The 25607-nt window shown below is 36.3% G+C and overlaps 1 protein-coding gene across 2 annotated transcripts in view; it reads left to right on the forward strand.

Annotated features, from left to right (window-relative positions):
* The window catches only part of XPO7 (exportin 7), an 83670-nt gene that overhangs the window by 23496 nt on the left and 34567 nt on the right, over nucleotides 1–25607 (forward strand). For both annotated transcript variants that reach the window (XM_081268977.1, XM_081268978.1), the window contains exons 2-4: nucleotides 21228–21374; nucleotides 23719–23812; nucleotides 24373–24539. In XM_081268977.1, coding sequence (XP_081125103.1) covers nucleotides 21228–21374; nucleotides 23719–23812; nucleotides 24373–24539 — 408 coding nt within the window. The remainder of the gene's footprint in view (nucleotides 1–21227; nucleotides 21375–23718; nucleotides 23813–24372; nucleotides 24540–25607) is intronic.

Here is a 25607-nt window from a genome sequence, read left to right on the forward strand (position 1 = left end):
GAACACATGGAAAAGGCTTCTGGGGTGTTTGACCAAGCTCTATTTCTGGATTCAAGTGATGTTCACTATATGATAATTCAGTTGGTCATACATTGCAGCAAATAGTGTTCCTAAGTATTTCTTGCTAAGTTGGAAAAAAAGTAGGCATGGTGATGTTTTTCATCCACAATTCTCAAACTTTTTGGTCTTAGGAGAACCCCAAGTGCTCTTATTTTTGTGGGTTATAACTAAAACATTTGCTATATTAGAAATTAAAGCAAAAGCCACATGCAGTGGTGCATGCCTGTAATCCCAGTGGCTGGAGAAGCTGAGGCAGGAGGACCACAAGTCAAAGCCAGCCTCAACAATTTAGCAAGACCCTAAGCAACTTAGTGAGACCCTGTTTCAAAAAGTGAGGGTGGGTCCCCAAAAAATGAACAAATATATCCCCCAAAAGATTAAAAAAAAAAAAGTGAGGGTGGGGGTGGGAGTAGTTAAGCACCTCCAGATTCAATTCCTGGTACCCACCCCACCCCACCCCCTAAAAAAAAAAAACTAAAGAAAACTTTTAGGATATATTTAATTCACTTAAAATAACCATCATAAACTCTTTATAAAAGCCTTAAAGAAAGCATTTTCCAAGACAAAACACAAAAAGTTTAGTAAGATATCATTTGCATTACTTTAAAAAAAATATTTTTAGTTGTCAGTGGACCTTTATTTATTTATTTGTGTGTGTTGCTGAGAATCAAACCCAGTGCCTCACACATGTTAGGCAAATCTCTACCATTGAGCCACCACCCCAAACCCATCTTTTTTTGTAAATCTCTTTAATGTCTGTCTTAATGGACTAAAGGTGGATTCTCCCTTTTGCTTCTGTTTGTTTTTGTTTTGTTGTGTTGCTGGGTCTTGATAACAGGGGCACTTTACCCTAAACTACATCTTTACTCCTTTTTGAAGACAGGGTCTCACTGAGTTGCTTAGGGCCTTGCCTAATTTCTGAGGCTGGCCTTGAACTTGAGATCCTCCTGCTTCAGCCTCCCAAGCCGCTGGGATTAAAGTGTATGGATTGAGGGAGAGTATTTTAATAACTTTTTCAGATAATTGTGGATGTTTCTCAGTACTATTAAAAGTGGTCATTTTGTAAAGCTTACTTGCAGTATGGAATCTGAAACTGTATCTGAACTTCCCTTGCTTTACTAAGCAAAAACCCATTGGTATGCTATAGAAGTATTTTATGCATATTTCCGTTTTGTCACATGGAATATTAAAAAGATATCTCAATGTTAAGTTTAATAAAAAGAAATGTTCTGCTTCTTTCATCAAAGATGTTCTCAAGTCTTGAGTTTTTCTTTTGTTTTAAATGAGTGTGTTGCAGCACAGAGCACAAAGGCTGCCGGTACACTTTAAAGCCACTGCCTTGATTTGCAATGAGGCACCAGTTGTTTTATCCACCATTGCCTTTGTACCTTTGTGTACCATTTGTGTCAGGACAGTGAAGAAGGTATAAATAATAACTTGGTGTTATTGTGAAAATAACCTGCATCCTTCAGACCTTCCGGAAGAGTCTCAAAAATCCCCAGAAATCCTTTTACCACATTTTTGAGACACATGAACTAGAGAACTTTGTATATTCTCTCTGGCTGTTATAGTCAGCACTCATCTTGGTTATATTTTAAGAAAGATATCAAAATAACTTGTGTTTTTAAGGAATTGACATACAATATGGCTTTTCCTGGCTTGTCAGGAATTAAGAACTTGATATTTTATGGCAGTTTCTTTTGGGTGTCATCAATTAAATAAAATACTTTAGGACTGTAGTAATAAGGTGAAATAGTGATTGACAGTGTGATTCAAAATAGTCTATTTCCCATCATCTGAGAAATATATATGCCCCTTTCTGGATTACTGTAACTGAATACATTTCTCTCATAAGTATGTGTTGCCATAAATTTGTTTAAAGAAATAAGATTTTATGAATATGAAAGCAGATTTTGATAGTATTGAAGGGTGAGTAATGTTTTTAAACACATATAACAATCTTTTTTTTCCTCCCTTGAGGTAGCCAAATACAGAATCCTATTTCTTCCCTCACCATTTTCTACTAGTGAGGTAGGGTCAAGATGAAGGTTCTCGTTCTTCCCCAGTATTTGAAACGTTTTAAGACATTCCACTAAAGTAAAGCAGTTATTTATTGAATGCTTGCTGTATGTTCACTGCTATTGAATATCATGGAAAAGTAAGATATAAACTCACTAACATAAATAAGAAATGTATGATCTAGATAGAAAAATGTATTTGCTAAGTACTGGAGAGATCAGAATGGTCTGAAAATCTAGAAAAACTTCACTAGAGATTTAAAACAAACCAGGAATGTAGAAAAGGGAAGTGTTATAAACAGAATGTATTTGGATGTGAACAAAGAGTTTGATAAACATAAGATCTCAAATACCCTTATAGACATAATATAATTGGCTGGAATTTAAAATTTTAAAAAGTCTCAAATATTTGTAGAATTGTTGAGTAATTAGTTGTAAGTAGTCATACCCAAGAGGGCTAATTGACAAATGATTCATTGAAAACTAGGAACAATGTCTATTTTATGGACCAGGGCTCTGAACAGGGATTTGTTCTGTTTTTTTACTAAGAAAATTTTTTATTGATTTTTTAGTTTGTTTTAATTAGTTATACATGACAGTAGAATGCATTTATGCACTTTGATACATAAGAAATATATTTTTATCAATATCTTGGATAAGGACTTTCATTCACTATATGCTTATTGAATATCTCCTGTGAGCTATGTATTCCAACATGCCCTCAGAAATTTAAAAGAATTAAAATATGTCCTATCTTAAAATTTCAGTGGAATAATTCTTTAATCTCAAGGGAAACTAATACATAAACAATTGCTGGAATAGAAGTTTCATATACTGATCATATAGAGATAAAGGAGTTAATTGTTTGAGATGAGCTAGAAAAATCTCATTAGACTAGAACAATTCTCTAAATCTGACAAAACAAAATATTATACATATAAATCAAGATTCTGCATGTAGGTATGGGTATCATTGATACATGTGTATCACATGGGAAAGATCCAATTTAACAACATGTTTCAAAAAGAATTTAAAAAAAAAAGTTTGGCATTTCTGGCATGTGGTATTATTATCTGAAAGACCTCTACTATATAACACCCAGAAATGCTAACTGTTAAATCCTTTTTTTTTGTTTTGTTTCTACTTTTTGTTTGTTTTGCTAAGTCCTTTAAGTCTAGAGCTAACCTTTAAAGGGGGGGGGGGGCGGGTAGGATAATCCCTTGAGAGCAAAAATGAATGGGAAGAATTCCATTTCCTGTTGTAAGACAAGCCAGTTTTTCTGAACTACCCTGCCATTACAATAAATTAGATCCTGTTTTCGATTTCGATAGCTTTGTTTTAATGTGTTGACAAGCTTGCAAAAAAAAAAATATATGAAGGAAATCTCTGAATCCTTGGGTTCTGTCCCCCAGCACAGCAAGTTTAAAACAAACCAAAAAAAAGGTGTGTATTTTTAAACCCTGTGAATAGATTAGCTTATTAGACACAGCATTGAAGAGAATTAGAGAACTAGATCTGAGGATATTGTTTAGAATACAGAATAGGGAGAACAGAGGACCAAAAAAGCATGAAGGTTAAGAGACTGGGAGGATAGATACCTAATGCTAGTCCCATTGTTACCACTGGAATACAAGTTGTTTTTATGCATTAGTTTTGCCAGAGTAGCTACAAAAAAGTTTAGCGTTTCAGAATTCATTAGTTAAAAGTAGTGTAGTTAGGAGCAGTGTGGTGAAAAAAGGTGTGTAACCAGTGTTAAACGCCAAGTGCTTCTTAATGTTCTTTCCCCGACCTGACTAAGAAGGTATTGTAGCACTCTTCCAGGAGTCAGGGAACTCTCAGTCTGCCCCGGGCCGTATTTTTTAAAAGCACTACAGACCTTCAAGGCTATTACTCTCATTAATTGTGCAGTTCTGAACTGAGCCCTGTTGAGTGAGTTAGGATAGATGTTATAGTATATTACAGTTTGGGAAGTCTTAGATTTCTGAAGAAAATGTAAGTAGTTGTGAACATTTTGCTTTAAACCTAATTACCAAAACAGGAAGATGGAGTTTAAGTTCCAAAGCATATTTTTAAGGTCATCCTTATTAAGGTCTGGATTTTTGGGAGGGGTTGGGGGAGGGGGTGAGCGCTTTTTGTTTAATTAGCACATGTCTGCCATCCCAGCAACTTTGGAGGCTGAGGCAGAAATATCACAAATTTAAAGTGAGCTTGGACAACTTAATAAGACCGTCTCAAAATAAATAATAAAAAGGGCTAGAGATATAGCCCAATAGTAGTACAGTGTCCCTGGGTTCAATCCCCAGTACCCTCCCCCAACACACACACACACACACACAAAATAGCATGCATGTTAGATTAGGTTTGTTTTTTGCTTAACTCACAACCATACCCTAGACTACTCCAGTATCCATTTGGGCTGAATGAATGTAAAATTATCTTCTCAAATGTAGTTTATTTAATCTCACGTTTTTGTGGGCTTTTAAGGACATTGTTAAAGAAATCCTTGCCTGAAGACTTAATTAGGGGCTGGGGATGTGGCTCAAGGGGTAGCTCGCCTCGCATGCATTCGGCCCGGGTTTGATCCTCAGCACCACGTACAAACAAAGATGTTGTGCCCGCTGAAAAACTAAAAAATAAATATTAAAAAATTTTCTCTCTCTCTCTCTCTTTAAAAAAAAAAAAGACTTAATTAGTATTAATACCATTTGTTGAGGTATATTTCATGTTCTTAACTACAGAAGCTAATTTTTGAGAAGAGTATGTGATATCCCCTTCCAATGAATAAGATTTGTTGGGGAGATTATGTTGAGGTGATTAGGCTGTGTGCGTCCTTTTGTTTCTGTGAACATTATTGAGTTCCTTTCAATTTATCTTCTTTGATTCTGCACATTTTGCATAGATTTTCCTTGGATGAATTCAGATTGAGGTGTCTTGCATTAGATCCTGGTAATTTATAATAAAACAACAGTGTTTTATGAATTAAGCACATATGTATATATGTAGTATATTCATGCATATTCCTGTTTGTATTTCCATAGATGTTCTTTAAATTAACTCATGTGAAATATGTACTTGTCTTTCATGTGTGTGTGTGTGTGTGTGTGTGTGTGTGTGTGTTTGTGTGTGTGTGTGAGATGTTAGGAATTGAACCCAGGGCCTTGTACTTGTGAGGCAAGCACTCTACCAACTGAGCTATATCCCCAACCCTAACACTTTTTTTATTTAAATGAGCATAACAACCAATGGAACTTTAAATTTTGTATAGAAAATGAGATGTGCTTGCATGCCTGTAATCCCAGCGGCTTGGGAAGCTGAAATAGGAGAGGATTGCAAGTTCAAAGCCAGCCTCAGCAACTTAGTAAGGCCCTAGCAATTTAGCAAGACCCTGTCTCAAAATAAAAATGACTGGGGTGGCTCAGTGGTCAAGCATCCTTGGCTTCTATCCCTGGTACCAAAAAGAAAAGAAAATGAAACATATTAAAATACCTAGCACATAGTTGGCACCCACCCAGTAAAGTGATCTTTCCCTTTGGAGGAATGTGTTTCATCTTACCTATTGAGGAGCCTTCTTGAGACAAGTAGATGTGCCTCTTGGCTAATTTCTTCACCCCCAAAAATGTGGATTCATTTTTTCACTTTTCTATGAGGGCTACCTTAAATACTGTAACCTGTAGCTCTCTCTATCCTTATATGTACATATATACACTTTCTTAATTCTCCTTATTCTGCTCTAGTTTTTCATAGTGTATATCATATTCTAACATAGTTTATAGCTTATTTATTGTGTTGAGTATTATTTGTCTTCCCTTACTATAATATCAGCAGCAGGTATACAGGGATCTTTGTTTTGTTTGTTAGAATGATGCTTTAGCACATGTTAGGCACTCACATTTGTTGTTGAATAAATCATGTTTCCTAGGTGATAGGAAAGAGACACTCAAGACTTCGGGTATTCTCATGTCACATAAATAGTCTAGAGCAGAATGGCACATAAAACCACTGATAAAAACTCTCTTCTCTGACCTTCAAGTCTGTGTTCTTTTCATCAGCCTGCCTTTCTTTGCATTTAGTTTAAATATTGATGCAGCCTGTCAGCATTTGGTCACACTTGGAGAATTCAGTAGTCGTATAGGTGTGTAGTCAACTGTTTTCTTACTGTTTCCAACTGCTGCTAATGTTTTTCAGAGCCTTGTGTTCTTAGCCTAGTAGTTTGGAAAATTCCTTTTGAAGTGTATTTATAGTACTGAACTTACATTAAATTCTTATGTTAATTATGCATATATATTGTTTATAGTCAATTATGAGTTATATGGTTATGTTGATCCATAGAAGTGATGGAACACAGCAGTTAATCAAGATAGGATGGTGACAACTCAGTCCAAACTCAAAACATTTAACTATAGTTCATCCAGTCCCACATGTACATTGGGGGAAGTGTCTCCATGGTGTTGGCTTTTTCCTGGGATGTTATCTACATTTTGTCTACCCATTTCCTTTGTGAGAATTAGCTCAAAAAACATAACACCAGTTTAGAATGAAAGAGATGGTAAAATACCTGATACTTGTAGTCATTTCCTACGAGTTTGTTTAAAAAAAATTTTTAGGGGTGTTCAAAAATAAGTTTTTTGATATGATACACACATACTTTTTTGTTGCACATTTTGTTATACATGCGGCAACAAATCTGTTACAGTTTACTGTCAACTGTTCCTCAGGTGAAGTGAGTGTTGTGTTTTCTTTTTCATGCAAACAAATGCATGATTAAGCTGGAGGAACTTAAAAGAGAAAAATTTTCAATACTTGAATGTCCAGATTGTATTTAGCATTTTTCAGAGAAGGGCAGAACACCAGAGAGAGCATATGAAATAGCAGATCCCTAAGGCAAACCAAACTGTTTTTGTGTCCCATAGACAAATTTTGAATGGATGGTAGGGTGTAGTTTAGAAAAGTAACAGTAATATATGTCTATGTGAGCATTACTTTGAAACAATATAAGTCTTAACCATTGAAGATTTTTCTACCAGATAGGTACAGTATAGATTCCAATTTAGGTAGGCAGAGAACCACGGTAACATAACCACGGTTACATCTTCTCTTACTATGAATACCTGTGTATTAAACTAGAGAATGGTATTCATTCTGCTGCCCTGTCACATACACCAGTGGTGGGATAGGGTGTGAGCACTAAGATATATAATGACAATGTTTTAATATATAAATACCATGGGTTAGTAAACCCAGAAAAATATTAAGATAAAAATTGAGGCGGGAGAGTTGGACTTCTTAAACTGGCAAATTAAATTTGTTTTTAGCAGACTTTGTCTTTTAGAACCATTTTAGGTTTGTGTAAAAATTGAGCTAAAAGTACAGACAGTTCCTCCATAGCCACTCACCCTGCCCTCCCCTGTTTCCCCTATTTATTAATGTTTACTCTTTGTGGTGTACAGACTATGGGTTTTGACAAAGGTGTAATGGCAGGTACTCCATGACAGTGTTAATACGTCCTGTGCTCCACTGTTCAACTCTCCCCACAACCCCGCACTCATCTTACTACTGCCTCTGGTTTGCTTTACCTTTTTCAGAATGTAAAAATATCACTGGAATCCTTTTTAGATTGGTTTCTTTCACTTAGCAGTGTGCATTTAAGTTCCTCCATGTCTTTTATGACCAAGTTTGCCACTTATAAATATAAGACTTTTATAAACATTTGTGTACAGGTTTTAGTGTAGACATAATTTTTCAATTCATTTGGGTAAATACCGTGGAGCTCAGTTGTTGAATCATATGATAAGAGTATGTTTATTTTTATAAGAAACTACCAAACTGTGTTCTAAAGTGGCTGTACATTTTACATTCTCACCATCAGTTTCTGTTTCACATTTTTGCCAGCAGCTGGTATTATCAGCGTTTAGGGTTTTAACCATTCTAGTAGGCGTATAGTGGTGGTATCTTTACTGTTGGTGTAATTTAGTACCCTCATGATTCATAATGTTTGGCTGCTTTTCATATATTTACTTGCCATCTGTATATCTTCTTAGGTGAGGTCTGTGTATCTTCTTAGGTTTAGACTTTTTGCTTGTTTTTAAATTGGGTTCTTTTCCTATTGCTGAGTTTTAAGAGGTCTGTGTGCACCATAAACATACATTGGAGAAAAGATAGCCTCTTCAACAAATGTGCTGAGAAAACTGAAAATCCATATGTAACAAAATGAAATTAGACCCCTATCTCTTACTCTGCACCTACTAGGAGAAAACGTAGACCCAACTCTCCATCATGTCAGCCTAGTAACCAAATTCCTCAACAAGACTCCTAAAGCACAAGAAGTAAAATCAAGAATCAATAAATGGAATGGTATCAAACTAAATTAAAAGCTTCTTCACAATCATAAATGTGAAAAGAGAGTCTACAGAATGGGAGAAATCTTTGCTACCTGCACCTCAGATAGAGCATTAATCTCCAGGATACATAAAGAACTCAAAAAACTTAACACCAAAAGAACAAATAACCCAATCAAGAAATGGGCTAGGGTCTGTGGGCATAGCTCAGTTGGTTGAGTGCTTGCCTAGCATGCACTGAGACCTTGGGTTCAATCCCCAGCACCATAAAAAAAGAAAAATGAAACAGAAGAAATGGGCTAAGGCCGGGCATAGTGGCACACACCTCTAATCTCAGAGACTCTGGAGGCAAGGGGATTACAAGTTCAAAGCCAGTCACAGCAACTTAGTGAGGCACTTAGCAACTCAGTGAGACTTTTATCTCTTAATAAAATATCCAAAAAGGGCTGGGGATGTTACTCAGTGGTTGAGCACCCCTGGGTTCAACCCCCAGTACCAAAGGGTGGGGGGGCCTAAGGAACTGAACAGACACTTCACAGAAGAAGAAATATGATCAGTCAACAAATATATTTTTTTTTTAAATCAACATGTCTAGCAATTAGATAAATGCAAATTAAAACTACACTAAGATTTCATCTCACTCCACTCCGAATGGCATTATCAAGAATACTGGTAACAATAAATGTTGGCAAAGATGTGGGGGGAAAGATACACTCACTCATACATTGCTGGTGCAACCACTCTGGAAAGCAGTATGGAAATTCCTCAGAAAATTTGGAATGGAACCACCATTTGACCCAGTTATCCCACTCCTCAGTAAATACCCACAAGGACTTAAAATCAGCATACTATAATGACATAGCCACTTCAATGTTTATAGTGGCTCAATTCACAATAGCTAAGCTATGGAACCAACCTAGGTGTCCTTCAACAGATGAATGGATGAAGAAAATGTGGTACCCCTACATAATGGACTATTACTCAGCCATAAAGAAGAATGAAACAGTGGCATTTGCTGGTAAATGGATGGAACTGGAGACTATCATGCTAAGTAAAATAAGCCAATCTCAAAAGAAACGAAAGTCAAATAATATGCAGATAGTGACTCACAATAGGGGGCAGGGGGTTCACCAGATTGGGGGAGGAAGGGAGAGAAAGGAGTGATGGAAATGGAAAAGAAAGTAGAATGAACCAGACTTAACTTTCCTATGTTCATTTATAAATACACAACCAGTGTAACTTTACATCATGTACAACCACAAAAATGGGAAGTTATACTCCATGTAATATACAATATGTCATATCTACAGGGACTGGGGTTGTGGCTCAGTGGCAGAATGCTCACCTAGCACATGGGAGGCCCTGGGTTTGATCATCAGCACCACATTAAAATAAAGGTATTGTGTCCAACTACAACTAAAAATATTTTTTAAAAATACAAAGAACACATTTTAAAATTTTTTAAAAAGGTTTTTGACTATATTTAATACCACTACTATGTCAGATTTTTGGCAAGATTTTCTGCCAGCTATAGCTAGTTTTTGTTTGTTTTTCATAAGCAAACTCGATTTCATTTGTAAATACATTTTCTATCAATCTTGGAAATTCTAAGAATTAGTAAATAGAAGGGGGAAAGACAAAGATTCTTGAAGTTCCTTGAACATTTTCCAAGTCCATTTACATTTCATTTATTTAAGGGTAGCTTATTAATTGCTTTGCTTGAATCTACCCTTTTCATGTAGTTAATGCAAAGCAGTGCTGAAGCCTGATGATTGGTGGACTCAGAGATGGTGATTGTGTTTGTGATCACTTCCTTTGTTATATATATAATTCAGTGTTTAAATGTGGCTTTTAATGTATTAACAGCAGTCTGCACAAAATGCCTCTAGTACTCTGAAGTTTGAATATTGTACCAAATTGATATTAAAAACATAAATTTGCCCTACAGTGTTCCTCTGCAGGGTAACTTAGAGAACTAAAAAGACAAACAGCTCTTGAAAACCAGGACTAAATTAAGTGAGTGTTTAAACTACTTTTATTTTTGTTCCTTTAATACCTAACTAAAAGGCTATCACTTTCTGAACTTTGGAAGTCAGTTGTTTTACCACGCTTGCTACATGGTAAAGATCACTATTAAGTTTGTAAATCTGCTAATATCAAGAATGGTCACACCAATTTAAATTGTTAAAAATGTATAGTAATATTCTTTTCAGTATGGGGGAAATAAACCCAAAGCCTCACACACATTAGGCAAACACTGTACCACTAAGCTAAAATAATTTTATTTTGAAACACAGGGTCTTACTAAGTTGCCCAGATCTTGTAATTCGCCTGCCTCAGCCTCCCAAGTAGCTGGGATTACAGGTCTCTACCACTATACCCAGGGTATGGTGACATTATTAACAGGAGTATTAAACCTCTGTTATGAGGATTATTGTCTCTATATAGATCTGCTTATTAATATGGAGTTTTAAGGGAAATGTATTTACATATATAATTATTTTAAATTATAAATTTGGGTTCCCAAATACCTAGATGTTGACTTCCTTTCCTTAGGTGATTATCTCGACCTACATAGTCTACTTTCTTACTCAGCTGTTTTCATAGCAGAGTATATTGTTTTGGTCTTTTAATACTGACAGCATGGCAGAATCAAGTCCCATAAAAGGCAATTTAGAGACCAACAGATTTCTTTTTGATAAAGAAGAAAGTGAAGGTGGCAAAAATGCTAGTATGTGTTGTTTTTTTTTCTTCTTCTTTTTGGAACTTCATTTGCAAATCACAAGATACAGAATTTTTTATGCCCAAAGCTTATTTCTCTTAACCACTACACTGTGTTACTGTGCAGTGTCTATTTCAAAGCCAACCTTCAAGGTTGCACAACTGCCCTTGTCTTTGGAATGTTAGTTAAAAATGATTTTGCAGCTCTATAGAAAAACTTTCCAAAATTTGAAGGAGAACATGACTTCATCAGTTGAGGGCTTTTTATGTTAATTAAAAACTTCAACATGGATCAAAGTAAGGACTTAAAATGAGAAATCCCACCCAGGTATTCTGTCCTCTGGTTAAAGAGGCCAGTGGTGGTAGGGATCTTGGTAGAACTCCACTTGTCCCTTGAGCCACTCTGCTTGAATAAGTCCTGGATGGTCTCCATGCCCGTCTTACTCTTCAGTAGTTATCCTGGGGTCTGTCTCACTTCTCCGTCTTCTCCAGGGGTTCCCTTGATATTCTTGTCCTGTGTTGGATTCCCGTGCTCTCCCTTCCATGCTTACCTTTCTCATGAATTACTTTTATTTTGATTTGAAGCACAATCTTTAATGGCTCCTTGAAAAAAGAAGCATGGATGAGAGGTTTCTTGGCCTAATATTCCCCAAAATAGATTTGTCCTGCCCAGCCCTTGCTTACCTCTGGCTGGGTAGTCTTCCAGTTCATCTCTCTTCAGATTTCTGCAGGAACTCCGCTCTTGTCTTCTCATTTCCAGTGTTGCTTTTGTGATGTTCAGAGCCTTCAGACTCCTGATCCTTTATATGTCACCTATTGTTTTGTCTCTCGGTCATTCTGGCAGCTTAAGGAATCTTTTTGTCCTTGGGTTTCTCAGACTTGGTGGACCTTTTCATTCTAGCAACTGATATTCTTCAGTTCTAGGAAGTTTCTCTGAATTTTTTTTTTTTTTTGATGATTTCTTCTTTTTCCCCAATCTCTGTTCTCTTTCTAGAACTTCTGGAACTGGATGAGGGACATTTTTCACTGGCCTGAGCTTAAATTTGCTCCCATATTATCCATATAGGATCTTCTCTGCCGTCTATGGAGATTTTTACTTTATTTCCAATCTGCCAGTAGATTTTTGCCTCTAATGTCACAATTTTATTCTCTAAGATCTCTCTCTTCATGTACCTAGAATGTCTCTTCAGTAGGCTTAATGGTATATCTTTTTTCCTGGGTGGGAGGTGGGGGTCACTGGGGATTGAACTCAGGACCTTGCTAGTCACAAACCTAGCCCCTTTTTTTCTTTTTTATTTGGAGACATGGTCTCACTAAATCGCTGACACTAACCTTGAACTTCAGCTCCTGCTTCAGCCTCCTAAATAGCTGGGATTACATGTGTACACCACTGTGCCTGTCCCAGATTATTTTTGTGTACTTATTTAGCTCTCTCTCTCTTTCTTCCATGTGAAAGGCTTTCTTCTGATATCTGGTACTCCTTGACGGCTCACTATCAAGATTAGAGACTCCAAAGCCAGTTGGAAGCTTGAAGAGTTTGGGTGAGGCTTGTGGGCTTGAGGCATTGCAGGAGAATCATTTGCCACTTTTGGGGTAACCCCCACATCACTGTATCGTCAGCTATTTCCTTTGTGACTACTTAGATTCTTGAGGGGGGAATCTTTTAAATTCCTGCTTAAAGAGAACCATTTGTATATGACATATCTGGGTAGATGCAGTAATTGAAGACGCAGCCCCCTTCGGGGTGGAGGCAGCCACTTTATCAACCCGTTTGGTATGTGGTGCCCTTATCCTCAAGTGTGCACTCAGCTGGCTTGGTGTCTCCTCAGAGATGGACAGACATTTAGAGGTACAGAATAGGGGAAGATATCTGGTAATCATAACTTTTCAAAAAAAAAAATCTTTGTTGTTCTTCCTCATCTAAGCCTCCCACTGTACCTCAGTGTCTAAGCAAGTGCTGTAAATCAGGTTGGTTTTGTGTATTCTAAAATTTTGTTGCTATTGTCCTTTGTCCTCTTTTCCCTATTCTTGTGGGAATATGAGGTAGTGGTTGTTGTTTTTAATCCACTCTTAACCTGACCATCCAGTGTGTGTATACATAACTAATACAAGTGGCAACTTTAGCAGATTTTTTGAGACAATTCAAGAATTTTAAACAACATTCTATATATTAATATGGAAGTTATGCAAATAGATTAATAAATACCTCTGTTTGAACAAATGACTTGAAACAATGGGAATAAATATAGTTGTTTCCGTGGGAAAATATGTAACTGGTACCACCATTGAGGCCAAAAATATGACTGCATTATAACTTAATTGTTCCCTGTAGTTATGTTCTATAAAGTCATCAAGAACATACTGAACCATTTCTGCTTGGGGAAATACAAAGTTAAGTTCCTGTCAAACTCCAGTCACAAAATTTTCATCAACCAATCAGTATATAAACTTGCTTTATGTGTGTTTCTGTTTAAAGGCATTATATGTAATGCATTTTGTTGATTCACTAATCTTGAACTCTGGACCAAAATATAGCATTGAATTCTTAACCAAAAGCACCGTCACCTACTAAGTAAAACATCAAACGGACTGTACACTTGTTTACACTGTGAGATTTAAGACAAGAAAGCAAAGTGTTAAAGTGTTCAGCCTCAGCTGGAAATGTATGTCCAGCAACTCAAATTTTTCTCTCCTCCACATATCCATGTAAAACTCCATGAGCAAATACTGATTTGTGAGTTACAAATGTATTTTAGTAAGTAATGAATTCACAAAAACAGAATCCATGAGACGGAGGACCAGTTGTATATCCTGTCCCCAGTCCCTCTAGTTCTACAGGGAAAGGGCATTTATAATTCCTTTAGAACAACCATAGCATATTAAGTAACGCATTTGTGCAAACAAATATAAAACTGCTGTTTTTTAGAGCTTTTAGTAGCCAGTAGAATAGATAATAGCCAGTAATAAACTCAGTCATTAATACGTCACCTCACTGACATTTACAGCCTCATGAAGTAGGTGTTATTTCTATTTAAAAGAAGAAAAAACTAGTTTGAATGACTTCAATGCTTTATACTCCCACAGCTAATAGGAGGAGTTGGGATTTGTCTGTAACCTAAAAGCTTAACCATTACTTGGTTTTGAACCTCAACTCAAAAGGACCCTTGTCCCTGCTGCTAGGTCACTGAAGTTGTTTGTGGGGAAGGGCACTGTGCTACAATGACAAGATGTGTTACCTGATTTATATTTAAGGATAATTCTCTTTTTTAAAAAAAGTTGTACTGACTGTTGTCGTCATGATTATTTTAATTTTAGTCTTTTGCCCACTTTTAACTCTGATTTACTAATATAGTTAAAAATAGAGAAAAATAGCATATTATAATCATAGAATTTTAGAACTAGAGTTTCTTTGTAGATTGTGTAATATAGTCCAGTCTACTTTACACATGAGAAAACTGAAGCTCCTGGAAATAAACTTGCCAGAGTCACATGGTTAGTTATCACCAGTGTCCAAATTGCTTAACTCCCAATCTCTTTTCTCTGCCTAAGTTTTTCATAGCCCCTTTTATTCAGAAGATTGTTGTAACCAAATTTGGCAGACTTAGTTAAGACAAAATCTAAGTACTGTTAGCTCCCAACTTTTTACATCTGACTTCTTGAATTGAGCCCCTAAACCCAGGATATTTGCAGGGGAACTGGCAAGGGAGGAAGCCGGCCTAGGAAAGCACTTCCTTCTCTTTACCAGTGGCACTGGCTAGTGACCCTTCAAAATGCAAGTGTTTTTAGACTTTATAATTTTTCATAGGAATCTGGAAAATCAGATATTGTTACAAAATATTGGCAGCCATGTCAAACTTTAACCCATACTGCAAGACCCAAACCAGAAATAGAAATGTCTGTGGGCTATTTTGGGGTGCTGTCTTGAAACCTGTCTTAGCAGATTTTTCTTATGCTACAGTTTTCAATTCTCAACACCACTAGTGACTATGAGAAGGAACCCAATTTTCAGTGACAGATTAAGTGAATGCTCTTGGGTTACATGTATAAGTCAAAAACCATTAAGTGACCAGGCACAGTCAGTTTGGCTGTTTATTTTGTGAAATTGTTTATGTGTATTTTGGCCTCATATTACCCACAATGCAAAGACCATATGTGTTTATTACAAGTTAGAATTGATTCATATTTGGAAGTTAGAATTTTGCAGTCTCATATGTTAGCAGACTTGCCATCCTTATCTAATGCATGCAAGGTTCTGGCACAGCATTATCACATGCTGAAGTATGTATTTTATCTTGTTTGAAGGCAGTAGACAAACTACACAGCACCTGCAGCTAAAAGTGTTACTCGCCCTCTCAGTACTCTAAAAAGTAGAATGTCCCCAAATATATCCAAAAATCTTACTTTACTCGTTTCCTGAGAAAATAATGGAAATAATGCTTTTTCAATTAAAAAAAACCATGAATTAATATGAAACTAAGCATTCTAAGTCTGAAGTACAACTGTAGGTTATTGATGAACTTCTTTCCCATTCATATCAGAAAGTAACAGGTAAGAATAAATACCTGGAGAGTTCTGGGAGGAGCAATATCATTTATCTGTATATTCAAAAAATACACAGATTATAAATGTGCAATTTAGTGAGTATTCACAAAGTAGACATGCCTGGGTAACCTGCACACAGGTTAAAATGTGAAATATTTATAACTGCTATTAATGGGTACTTGGCTTTTCATTTGTGAACTATTACATTTAGTGCTGCCATAAACATTCTTGAACATGTTCTTTGATGAGTTTCATATTCATCCCCATTGGGCCACATACCAGGCGTGGAGTAGCTGGGTCATGGGGTATCCACAGGTTTAAGCTTTAATAGCTGTTGCCAGGTTTCCATTGTGTTTTGATCATTCAGACTCCTTGAGCAGCGTGTGAGTTCCACATTCTAACCAACAGTGATCTTGGCTTTTCCCTTTTTATTCTAATGGGTGTCAGTCTCATCATTGTTTTCATTTCCTGTGTGATTACTGAGATTGAAACCTTTTCATTTGCCCATTGGCCATTTGGATATCCTCTCCTAAAGTACATTTATTTCAGGTTATTTCCACAACAGCTTTGTAAACTACTTAACCAGACTTTTTAAAATGAGTAGTTTGCACGTGTTAATATTCTTTTTTTAAATATATATATTTATTTTTTTTTTAGTTATAGGTGGACACAATATCTTTCTTTTCATGTGGTGCTAAGGATCGAACCCAAAGTCTCACACATGCTAGGCGAGCACTCCACCTCTGAGCCACAACCTCAGCCCAGCATGTGTTAACTTTCTTATTCAGAGAGCTAGTTAGCTTCCCCATTGACTCCACTGAAGAAATAACTTTTGAGAGATCTCTTGATATATGTATAAAACCAAAATGACTTTGGCCTCCAAAGATTTGGCCTCTAACTTTTGATCCTCCTGCCTCAGTCTCCTGTGTAACTATGATTAGAGGCGTGTGTCACCACTCCCAGCTTGCCTTTTGTCTTTTGGGGATCATAAATTCTGATTGGTAACAGAATAGCTGTTAGTAAATATAGCATTAGTAATTAGAAGAACTGGATCAGAAAAAGACTGGAGCTTAAATTGCCTTTAAGAAAATTTTATTTTGAGAAATGGTCTCACTAAGTTGCTTAGGGCCTTACTAAGTTTCTGAGGCTAGTCTCAAACTTATGATTCTCTTGCCTCAGCCTCCTGAGTTGCTGGGGTTACAAGGTATGAGTGACTGTCCCTGGGTAAAAAATATTTTATATGTACAGTTTTGGGGAATTTTTTCCTGCTTATAGATTAATATAAACATTCACAGATTTGTGGTCAAAAATTCAAAACTTATAGAAATATATACCATAGATATTGCAGGTCTTCCATAATCTCATCTTTGAGAGATGATTAAATTTGGTTTTATTCATACAGATTTTCTTAAAATTTACTAACATATATTACAACTGATAATATACTTTATACTGTTTTACCTCTTGCTCTTTTAACCTAACAATAATTGTCAATCCTGAATTTTTAAATTTTTTAGAGTTTATGATAATTGGATACTCATTATTGAAAGTAAGAATGCCTTATACATTAGTCTCATTAACCATCTAAGCAGCGGCTCATTTTCTGGCAAGACTCAGTGTCCATCTTTTAATTTACGTAACACTTGTGTTTCCTAGTATACAGAAGAGTTACAACTAGAAGAATCTAAATTTAACATGTTGAAATTGACCTGTTAATTCTTTTTCCTAGTTGAGATATCATAATTATGAAGCTTCAGTCTCCAAGCTGGTAAATGCACTCTCTGTTCTTTGAAACTCATGGATTACCTACTCTCTATAATGTGATGGTGGCTTCTTTCATCTCAGATGGGCAGATGACAGTTAGGCATGGACATGTGCTCAGAGACCTGCAAATCTGCTGGTTCTTCAAGAGTTATGCTTATTTCTAATTTGGTAGTTGCATTATGGACAATGTCATTAAACCCTCCCAAAAGCAAGTATCTTGGTCTCTGGAAATCTCTAAGATGATTTTTAATTTTTTTTAAAGCAGTGGGCTAATTTAAAAATATAGAGTGTAAGGCTATTTTAAAAAACAATAATAGGCAAATTAAATAAAATAGTTTCCAAACTGTTCTGCTTTATAGAGGAGCATATCATCTAATCTACAAACAAAATTTTTATTTTCCTTTAATCTATGGCAATTTTTCAGATTAATCATTATTATATTTGAAGGTCTGTGGTTTCAATAAACTGCACCTTATGTGGAGAATTATTGAACTGCATTTTCTCTATCCACGCCAAAAAGACTAATGTACAAAATAATGTTACTAAATAAAGTCAGTGTGCTTTTTTTAATACCTTCAATGTGGTTTTTTTGCAAAATCAGTCTGGTTCTATGTTTGGGGTTAATTGGCTGAGTTTCCTGTACTAAAGTAGTACTTTGCTAGTTGAGGATTGTCTTCCAGTTTTATAAATGTGCCTTTCTGTTCCATTGGCACCAGATGGACATTTCTGTATGGATTATAGGCTTGTAATCTCAGGAACAGAAAATAGACATTCTTCTCTAGAGGCTTTTTTGTGACCAAAGTAGCATCACATAATAGCTGTTCTTAACAAGAACTATGGAACAGGGAAAGGTTTGAACATCAGTGTTATCACATGAAGGGAATGCTCTGCTGTGTCATTGCCACCCTCAGAGTGAAATCTTGGTTTTAATGGCTAATCAAGGGCTGAGGTTGTGGCTCGGCGGTAGAGTATTCGCTTAGCACATGTGAGGCCCTGGGTTCGATCCTCAGCACTACATATAAATAAATAAAATAAATATACTGTGGTCTAACTACAACTAAAAAATAACTATTAAAAAATAGCTAATCAAATAATTGTAAAATAAATTATTTTAAGTTGGGCCCCTACCCCCCCCCAAAAAAAGGGGGGGGGGATTCAGATAATCCAACCATTAAATTTGCTTTGGAAACACTAGGAGATGAAAGACTATAATTTTAAATGTCTAATTTCTCCTTTCTATGGATGGTGACTATCCAAGACAAAGTGACTATTAACCCTGTTTTTCACATGTTACCACTAGTTGTTTGGGAAAACAAAATGGTTCCCCATTTGCTCTTCTGGAAACAAAAGAAATAGATCTGTAGTTCTTCAAACTGTTTGTATAAATGGTCAAATTACTTTTAAATTACTTTTGTTTTTTTAACAGTCTTGTTTCCTGAGCTGAGAACTCATTACCAGACTTACCCCCAAGTATGTTTTGTCTGCTAAATTAGCAAATCAAAACAAAACAACAAAAACTCTACCATAACTTGCATGTAGGTTTCTAGCAGTAAGGAAATACGTGTGACAGATGCTTAGCCATTGTTGTGTGAGCAAGTTTCTTGCAATAAACATAAACAAGAATTGCGGTCTGATTGATGAGACCTTGAGGAGAGTCATTACACCCTAAACAGCAGGTCTGTCTAGGGATTGTCTGTTGGAGGTTGGAAACCTCCTAGGATAACTGTGGGATTGCTATTGCTCCCTAATACCAGATTTTGTAGCCAGCTTTCATATTTTAGTTGGGGGAGGGTCCTTCTGATGTCTTCTATATTACCGATGTTTTAAATGTGTTCCTTTTAAGTGAAACATTTTATAGGAGGAAGTAAAAACCAGACTTCGATGTTGAAACAAAACCTTGTGAAGGAGACTTAATCCCTTGTTTAGGAATGTGGGGATTTATAATTAAACTCATTTAATTTTTAGTAAGGTCTCGAGCCAGTACTGGCAAGCATAAAAGTTTCTTTAACACATATTTTATGGCATATATAAAATTAGCCTTGCTGAGCATAGTGGCGCACACCTATAATCCCAGTGGCTCAGGAGGCTGAGACAGGAGGATCTTGAGTTCAAAGCTAGCCTCAGCAACGTGAGGCACTAAGCAACTCAGTGAGACCCTGTCTCTAAATAAAATACAAAATAGGACTGGGGATATGGCTCAGTGGCCAAGTGCCCCTGGGTTCAATCCCTGGTACATCCCACCCCACCCCCGCCAAAAAATTAGCCTTATCTTCCATTTCTTGTGTTTGTGAGCCATGTGGGGGGAAAAAAAAACAGGTACTGTTGATAGACCTTCATTACTTGGTATCTGACTTTACAATTGCAGTTTTCTCTGCGCTTTTGAATTGAAGAGAGTAAGTGGGACCCCTAATCAAAGACCCAAAATATTTTGAATGAAGGGTAGTTTTGTTGTTTTGAGGTTAGAAGATGTTGTTTTATTCTTTTGGTGGCTCTCTGAAGTGACACTGAAGATCTTAGAATGTCAGTATTTATCTTTCTTGTTTCCTTTAGGTTAAGGTTAGAAATTTGTTATATCGGGTTAAATAAAATAGCAATTCTGCATTAAAGGCTTTCTTGCTTAGTGAAAAAGCTGTGATTTATAAAGCCACAGTGTAACAGAAAAAGGTGATAGTGAAAAGCCTTGGGCAAACTGGCTGTGTAGTATATTTTAAGCAATTTATATAGGTTAACTTTAATTATTATCTTTTTGTTGTTCTTATTAGAATGGCCATTTTTAATAGTAGGATCCTCCGAACTGCTTAAACCAAATCTTGCTTGCTAGTGTTGAAAATAGGTTTGGATTTCTTCTTAAAGTCCAAACCATTCCTTTAAAGGCTAACGGATGCTCGAGACCTTACTAAAAATTAAATGAGTTTAATTATAATTACGGTGATAGTTAAGTGTGGTCTTAACTAGTTCCTTTCCTCTTTGCCTTGAACATCATGTTCAGTGCAAGTAGATTTGCTTGCATCCACTTGGGCTTTTGACCAAAACACACACCCATACCCTGCCTACCTCTCTGGAACTGGTTCAAGATTTGGAGAGAAGGGTTTATTTGGGGGAGTTTCCCTTGTCTTATCTCTGGGTGAGCAGATGCTAGGGTTGAATTTATTTTGGCCCTTTCGTTTTAAATTTGGAAGTGAAGCAAGAGTTTAAAGTACAACAGAAGAGACTGCTGAACTTTAGACATGAGGGATCCGGGGAGGAAGGTGCGTACCTGCATGCTGAAATATTCTTCTAGAGTTTCTCTCAGGAGTGATGGTCCTTATGCAGATAGATAACTGTAAGCTAATAACTACCACTCAAGAGGAAAATATTTAAAACTATGTAAAGATCTGTGTAGCACTCAAATTGTATGTTTATGTGCTTAATTTTGGCAGCAATGCCTCTTGTATTCATACTTGTAAAATTGATGGTAGAATCAGTGTATTTTGAATTTTATTTGAAAGCCTTTTGGAAAACTTAGGAAGATGAGTATTTGCAAGGAAAAATGTATCATTTGTTATTGATCTTCAAGGGAATTACTGAAAAAAGTATATAGATACCTTAAGCATTCTGTCATTTTGTCTTCTAAAGCCTCAAATAAAGAGAGCTACAAATGGTTATCAGATAAAGGTTACCCAGCTTCTCAGAGATGAAAAGCAATTCTCTTCTCATTGGTTGTTAAAATTTATCTTTATCCAGTAATTTCAAGCACAGTGTCTTGAGTAGATAGGAGACCGGACTGACTTCTTTCTTTTTTTTCCAGAGCCTGGCCCAACTAGAGAATCTGTGCAAACAACTGTATGAAACAACAGATACAACCACTCGACTGCAGGCAGAGAAAGCCTTGGTTGAATTCACCAACAGCCCTGACTGCCTGAGCAAGTGCCAGCTGCTCCTCGAGAGAGGAAGTGTACGTAAGATTTGACAAATCCTAGAGGATAAGAGAGGCTTAGGGAAAATATTCTGGTTCTAAGCTTAGGAATTCATCAGGATAGCCTCTGTTCCTTGATCTTCTACGTGTCCCAGCTCTCTCCATTTTTTTTTTATATTTATTTATTTTTAGTTGGACACAATTCCTTTACTTCACTCATTTATTTCTATGTGGTGCTGAGGATTGAACCCAGGGTCTCAAACATGTGAGGCGAGCATTCTACCGCTGAGCCACAACCCCAGCCCCGCTCCATTTTATTTTTGAAAAGCATCATATTTGCCAGATTTCCATATGACCTCAACAAGAAAATTTCTTGAAATGTATATTAGAGTCCTATCCCTGTTCATCTTACAGAAGACAGGGCTATATATAAATGACCTCTCCTACCTAAAGTCCTTATCACTGTATAAGACCCTCAATCTTTTGTGTTTTTCCTCCTTCATATCATAGCTTCTGCTTATTACCTTTTACAAGTCCAGGAAATAAAGACCTTGATAATGAAAATTACAGGAAGTTTAGCTTTCAACATTAGAACCTCTTCTAGCTTAAAAATGTCATGGTAGTAATCAAAATAATACTTCTAATGAGACATAATTTGATAAAATTACTAGTTTTTGCAAGAAGGAGGTCTTAGTAAGATCCTATCAGGGTACCATGAAAGGGCATGGAGAGTCAGAATCACAAGTAGTTATTAGCAAGTAACGCTAGCTTGCTTGCTTTCTCTGTGTGCATGTGTGCACATGGCATGCACATGTTGGGGATTGCACCCAGCACTTCACACAGGCTAGGCAAGTGCTCTACCACTGAGCTACATCCCCAGCCTTTTGAGATAGGAATCTGAATTACCCAGGCTGGCCTCGAACTTATGACCCTCCTGCCTCAACTTCCCAAGTAGCTTGGATGACAAGCATGCAGCACTGTGCTCTGCTAGCACTAGTCTTCTCAGCACAAATGGTGACCAGTCAAGTACAATTCTCCTGATTGTCCTAATGTCCAAAGAAGTTTAGGCATGCCTAGCTACATTATCTTGTTTTACAAATGAAAGGGAAGAAACCAAGAAGTGCAAAAAGTAGCTAAAATTATTATCATTGTAGTAAAAGTTTTTAAAATTAGAAATGATAATCCAGTATTATATCCTGATAGGAGGGTATTACTTTTTTAAAAAAGTTTATCCCTAAAAATTGGTTTATAAAAATTACTTTCCATCTGGAAGGATATGTAAAATAATGAAAGCAGTTAATCTGTTGAGAGGGCAGAATTCTAGATAACTTTATTTTTTCAGTTTTTATTACTATTGTCATAGTGTTGTTTATGCAATAGGTAGTACAAATTTTAGTTCAAATTATCCTTTAGTAGCTAAGGATTATAGAGAGTGATAGTGGTCTATTCTATTCTAAGCTTTCTGAATCTAATATTTAAGTCATATATCCTTTGCATTTGCCTGTGGGAGATGCACAGCCAGCACTTCCAGTTGACTTCTGCTAAAGCTCCAGTGCAGTCTCTGACTGCTAACTCTGGGGCCTTGTTGACAGTTCACAGACTGGAAAGCAGAATTGGTACAATATGTGCTGTGATTATGGTAGACTCTTGCATTATTAGTGGTTTGACTTATCAGTCTAAATCGTGCTCTAAGTGACTTGAATAAACATCGCATGTCAAAATTGCTTTTATTAAAGATTTTTTTATACCATGGTATATTACATAATTCTCACAGCTGTGAATAGCCTACTGTCTTTAGGACTTTTATTTTCATGGAAAATTATTCTTAGACTCAGGTGGCTCAGGCAGGAGGATGGCAAGTTAAAAACCATTCAGGGCAACCTAGTGAGACCCTTGAGACCCTGTCTCAAAACAAAAAATGAAAAGGGTTGAGAGTGTAGAACAATGTTACAGTGCTCCTGGGTTGGATTCCCAATATGATTGATTGACTAATGATTAATGAATGAGTGAATGATTGATAGGTAGGTAGGTAGATAGATAGATAGATAGATAGATAGATAGATAGATAGATAGATAGGGCTATTGATGTAGCTCAGTGGTAGAGCATTTATGCAAGCCCTAGTTCAATCCCCAGTACTACAAACAAACTATCATATATATTCCCCAGAGTTATAAATGATCAATAGGTTTGCTGATGGAAAGAAATAATTTGGAGATTAACTATGTAGCATAATGTGGTAGTTTCCTCTAATTAATTTTTCTTTTTTCTTTTCCACTACCGTACTACAGGAATATTTTGAGGTGAAACATCAGTATAAAATCTCTAACTATTGTGACTGAATTACCAATATAATTTTAAGTCCTTCTTCCCCCTCTTTTACAGTCATCTTACTCCCAGTTACTGGCAGCTACATGCCTTACCAAGCTTGTGTCACGCACAAACAACCCTCTACCATTGGAACAACGAATAGATATTCGTAAGTATGGAATTTTCTGATCTGGCTTAAAGAAATTAATTTGTTTAGTGGTGTACTAGTAATAGATAAACATAAAAAAGTTGGTTTTTTTTCAGTTTTATAATAGATATGGGCTTGTTTGATAATGTGCTAAAATTGCTAAGCATACAGAATATCTAGAATCCAGGTTTTTCCCAGAATTTTGGGCCTATGAAAGTAAAGAGGATCTAATACAATTACTTCCAGATAAATCCCAAGTCAGATTTGTTGTCAGATTTCTTTCATTTAGTTTTTATTGTCACTTATAACTCAAAACATTTTTCTAGGGATTTTGAATTCTGTGTAAGACCTTGTTATCTAGCCATGTAGGAATAGATTCATGGCTGCTATGCTTCATATGAATTTGAAAGCCCACCAATAATATTAAATATGAGGTCCCAGCATATTATTTCTCAGCATAAACAATTAAAGAGAGTAAAAGGTGAACAGTCTGACATTATTATTTCTTGACCTATGTTTGCTTGAAGACAAACCCCCTTCTCTGGCAGAGCTGTCTATTAAGTGGATGTTTCTTCCCACAGGGAATTATGTGCTCAACTACCTTGCCACACGGCCAAAGTTGGCTACTTTTGTGACGCAAGCACTTATTCAGTTATATGCCAGGATCACAAAACTGGGCTGGTTTGACTGTCAGAAGGATGACTATGTCTTCAGAAATGCAATCACAGATGTCACAAGGTTTTTACAGGTATAGCATATGTATTTGATATAATAGGAATGGGAAAAGCAACAGAAACCTCTAATTTATGTTAATCTACTTAAAAAATTACACAAAATGGGGGTTTTGGCATATTCTCTTCTGCGTCTTTTTTGTGCTTATTGTCTTTGCATTGTCAGCACAAACAAACCTTGCCTCATCTTTTCAAAAATGCCTACATAATATTCCCAGTGAAATGCCATAGTTTATTTAATTAGTCTCCTATAGCTGGGCATTTTGTTTGTTTCCATTTTTTGGCTGTTAAATATGTTAAGTCTATTCCAGTATATATATTTTGTACTTGAGTAAGTGTATTTGAAAGGCAAATTTTTTGCCTTGGAATTAATTCAGCTGAATAGTTAATATTTTCAAATAACCTTCAAAATGTTATATCTCATTTATACTTCATCAACATTTTCTAAGAGTATCTACTTCATATACCTCAGCCTGAGCGGGGCATAGTGGTGTACTCCTATAATCCCAATGGCTCAGGAGGCTAAGGCAGGAGGATCGCAAGTTCAAAGCAAGCTTCAGCAAAAGCAAGGCATGAAGCAACTCAGTAAGACCCTGTCTCTAAATAAAATACAAAATAGGGCTGGGATGTGGCTCAGTGGTCTAGTGCGTCTGAGTTCAATCCCAGTACCCATCCGCCAAAAAAATACCTCAGCCTGGGAAGCTAAACATTTTTTTTTTCTTTTAAATAGGCAAAGCAATTCGTATCTCATTGTTTGTTTCGAATGAGACATGACACATTTTTATTTGTTAATTTAATATTTGTATGTACTTTTCTGTGAACTCCCTATTTTACGTTTTTTTCCCTCAGGGTCTTTGTCTTTTGTCATTTACCTTTCAAATGTGTTTTGCATTTTATCTTATAATAACATATATGCTTATAGGAACTTTTTAAAACCAAAGTTTTAAATCTTGCTGAGGTCAGATTTAGCAGTCTCGTCCAATGAAAGTTAGCTTTTATTTAGGTTGAAACTAATTTCTTGCTGCCTTGTCTAGCCAGTTTTATTAGTAACCAAAGAATCTGTCATCCAGTAGCATGAGTGTATC

Source organism: Spermophilus citellus, assembly GCF_964194105.1.
Source record: "Spermophilus citellus genome assembly, chromosome: 16".
In the NCBI taxonomy this organism is placed as follows: Eukaryota; Metazoa; Chordata; class Mammalia; order Rodentia; family Sciuridae; genus Spermophilus; species Spermophilus citellus.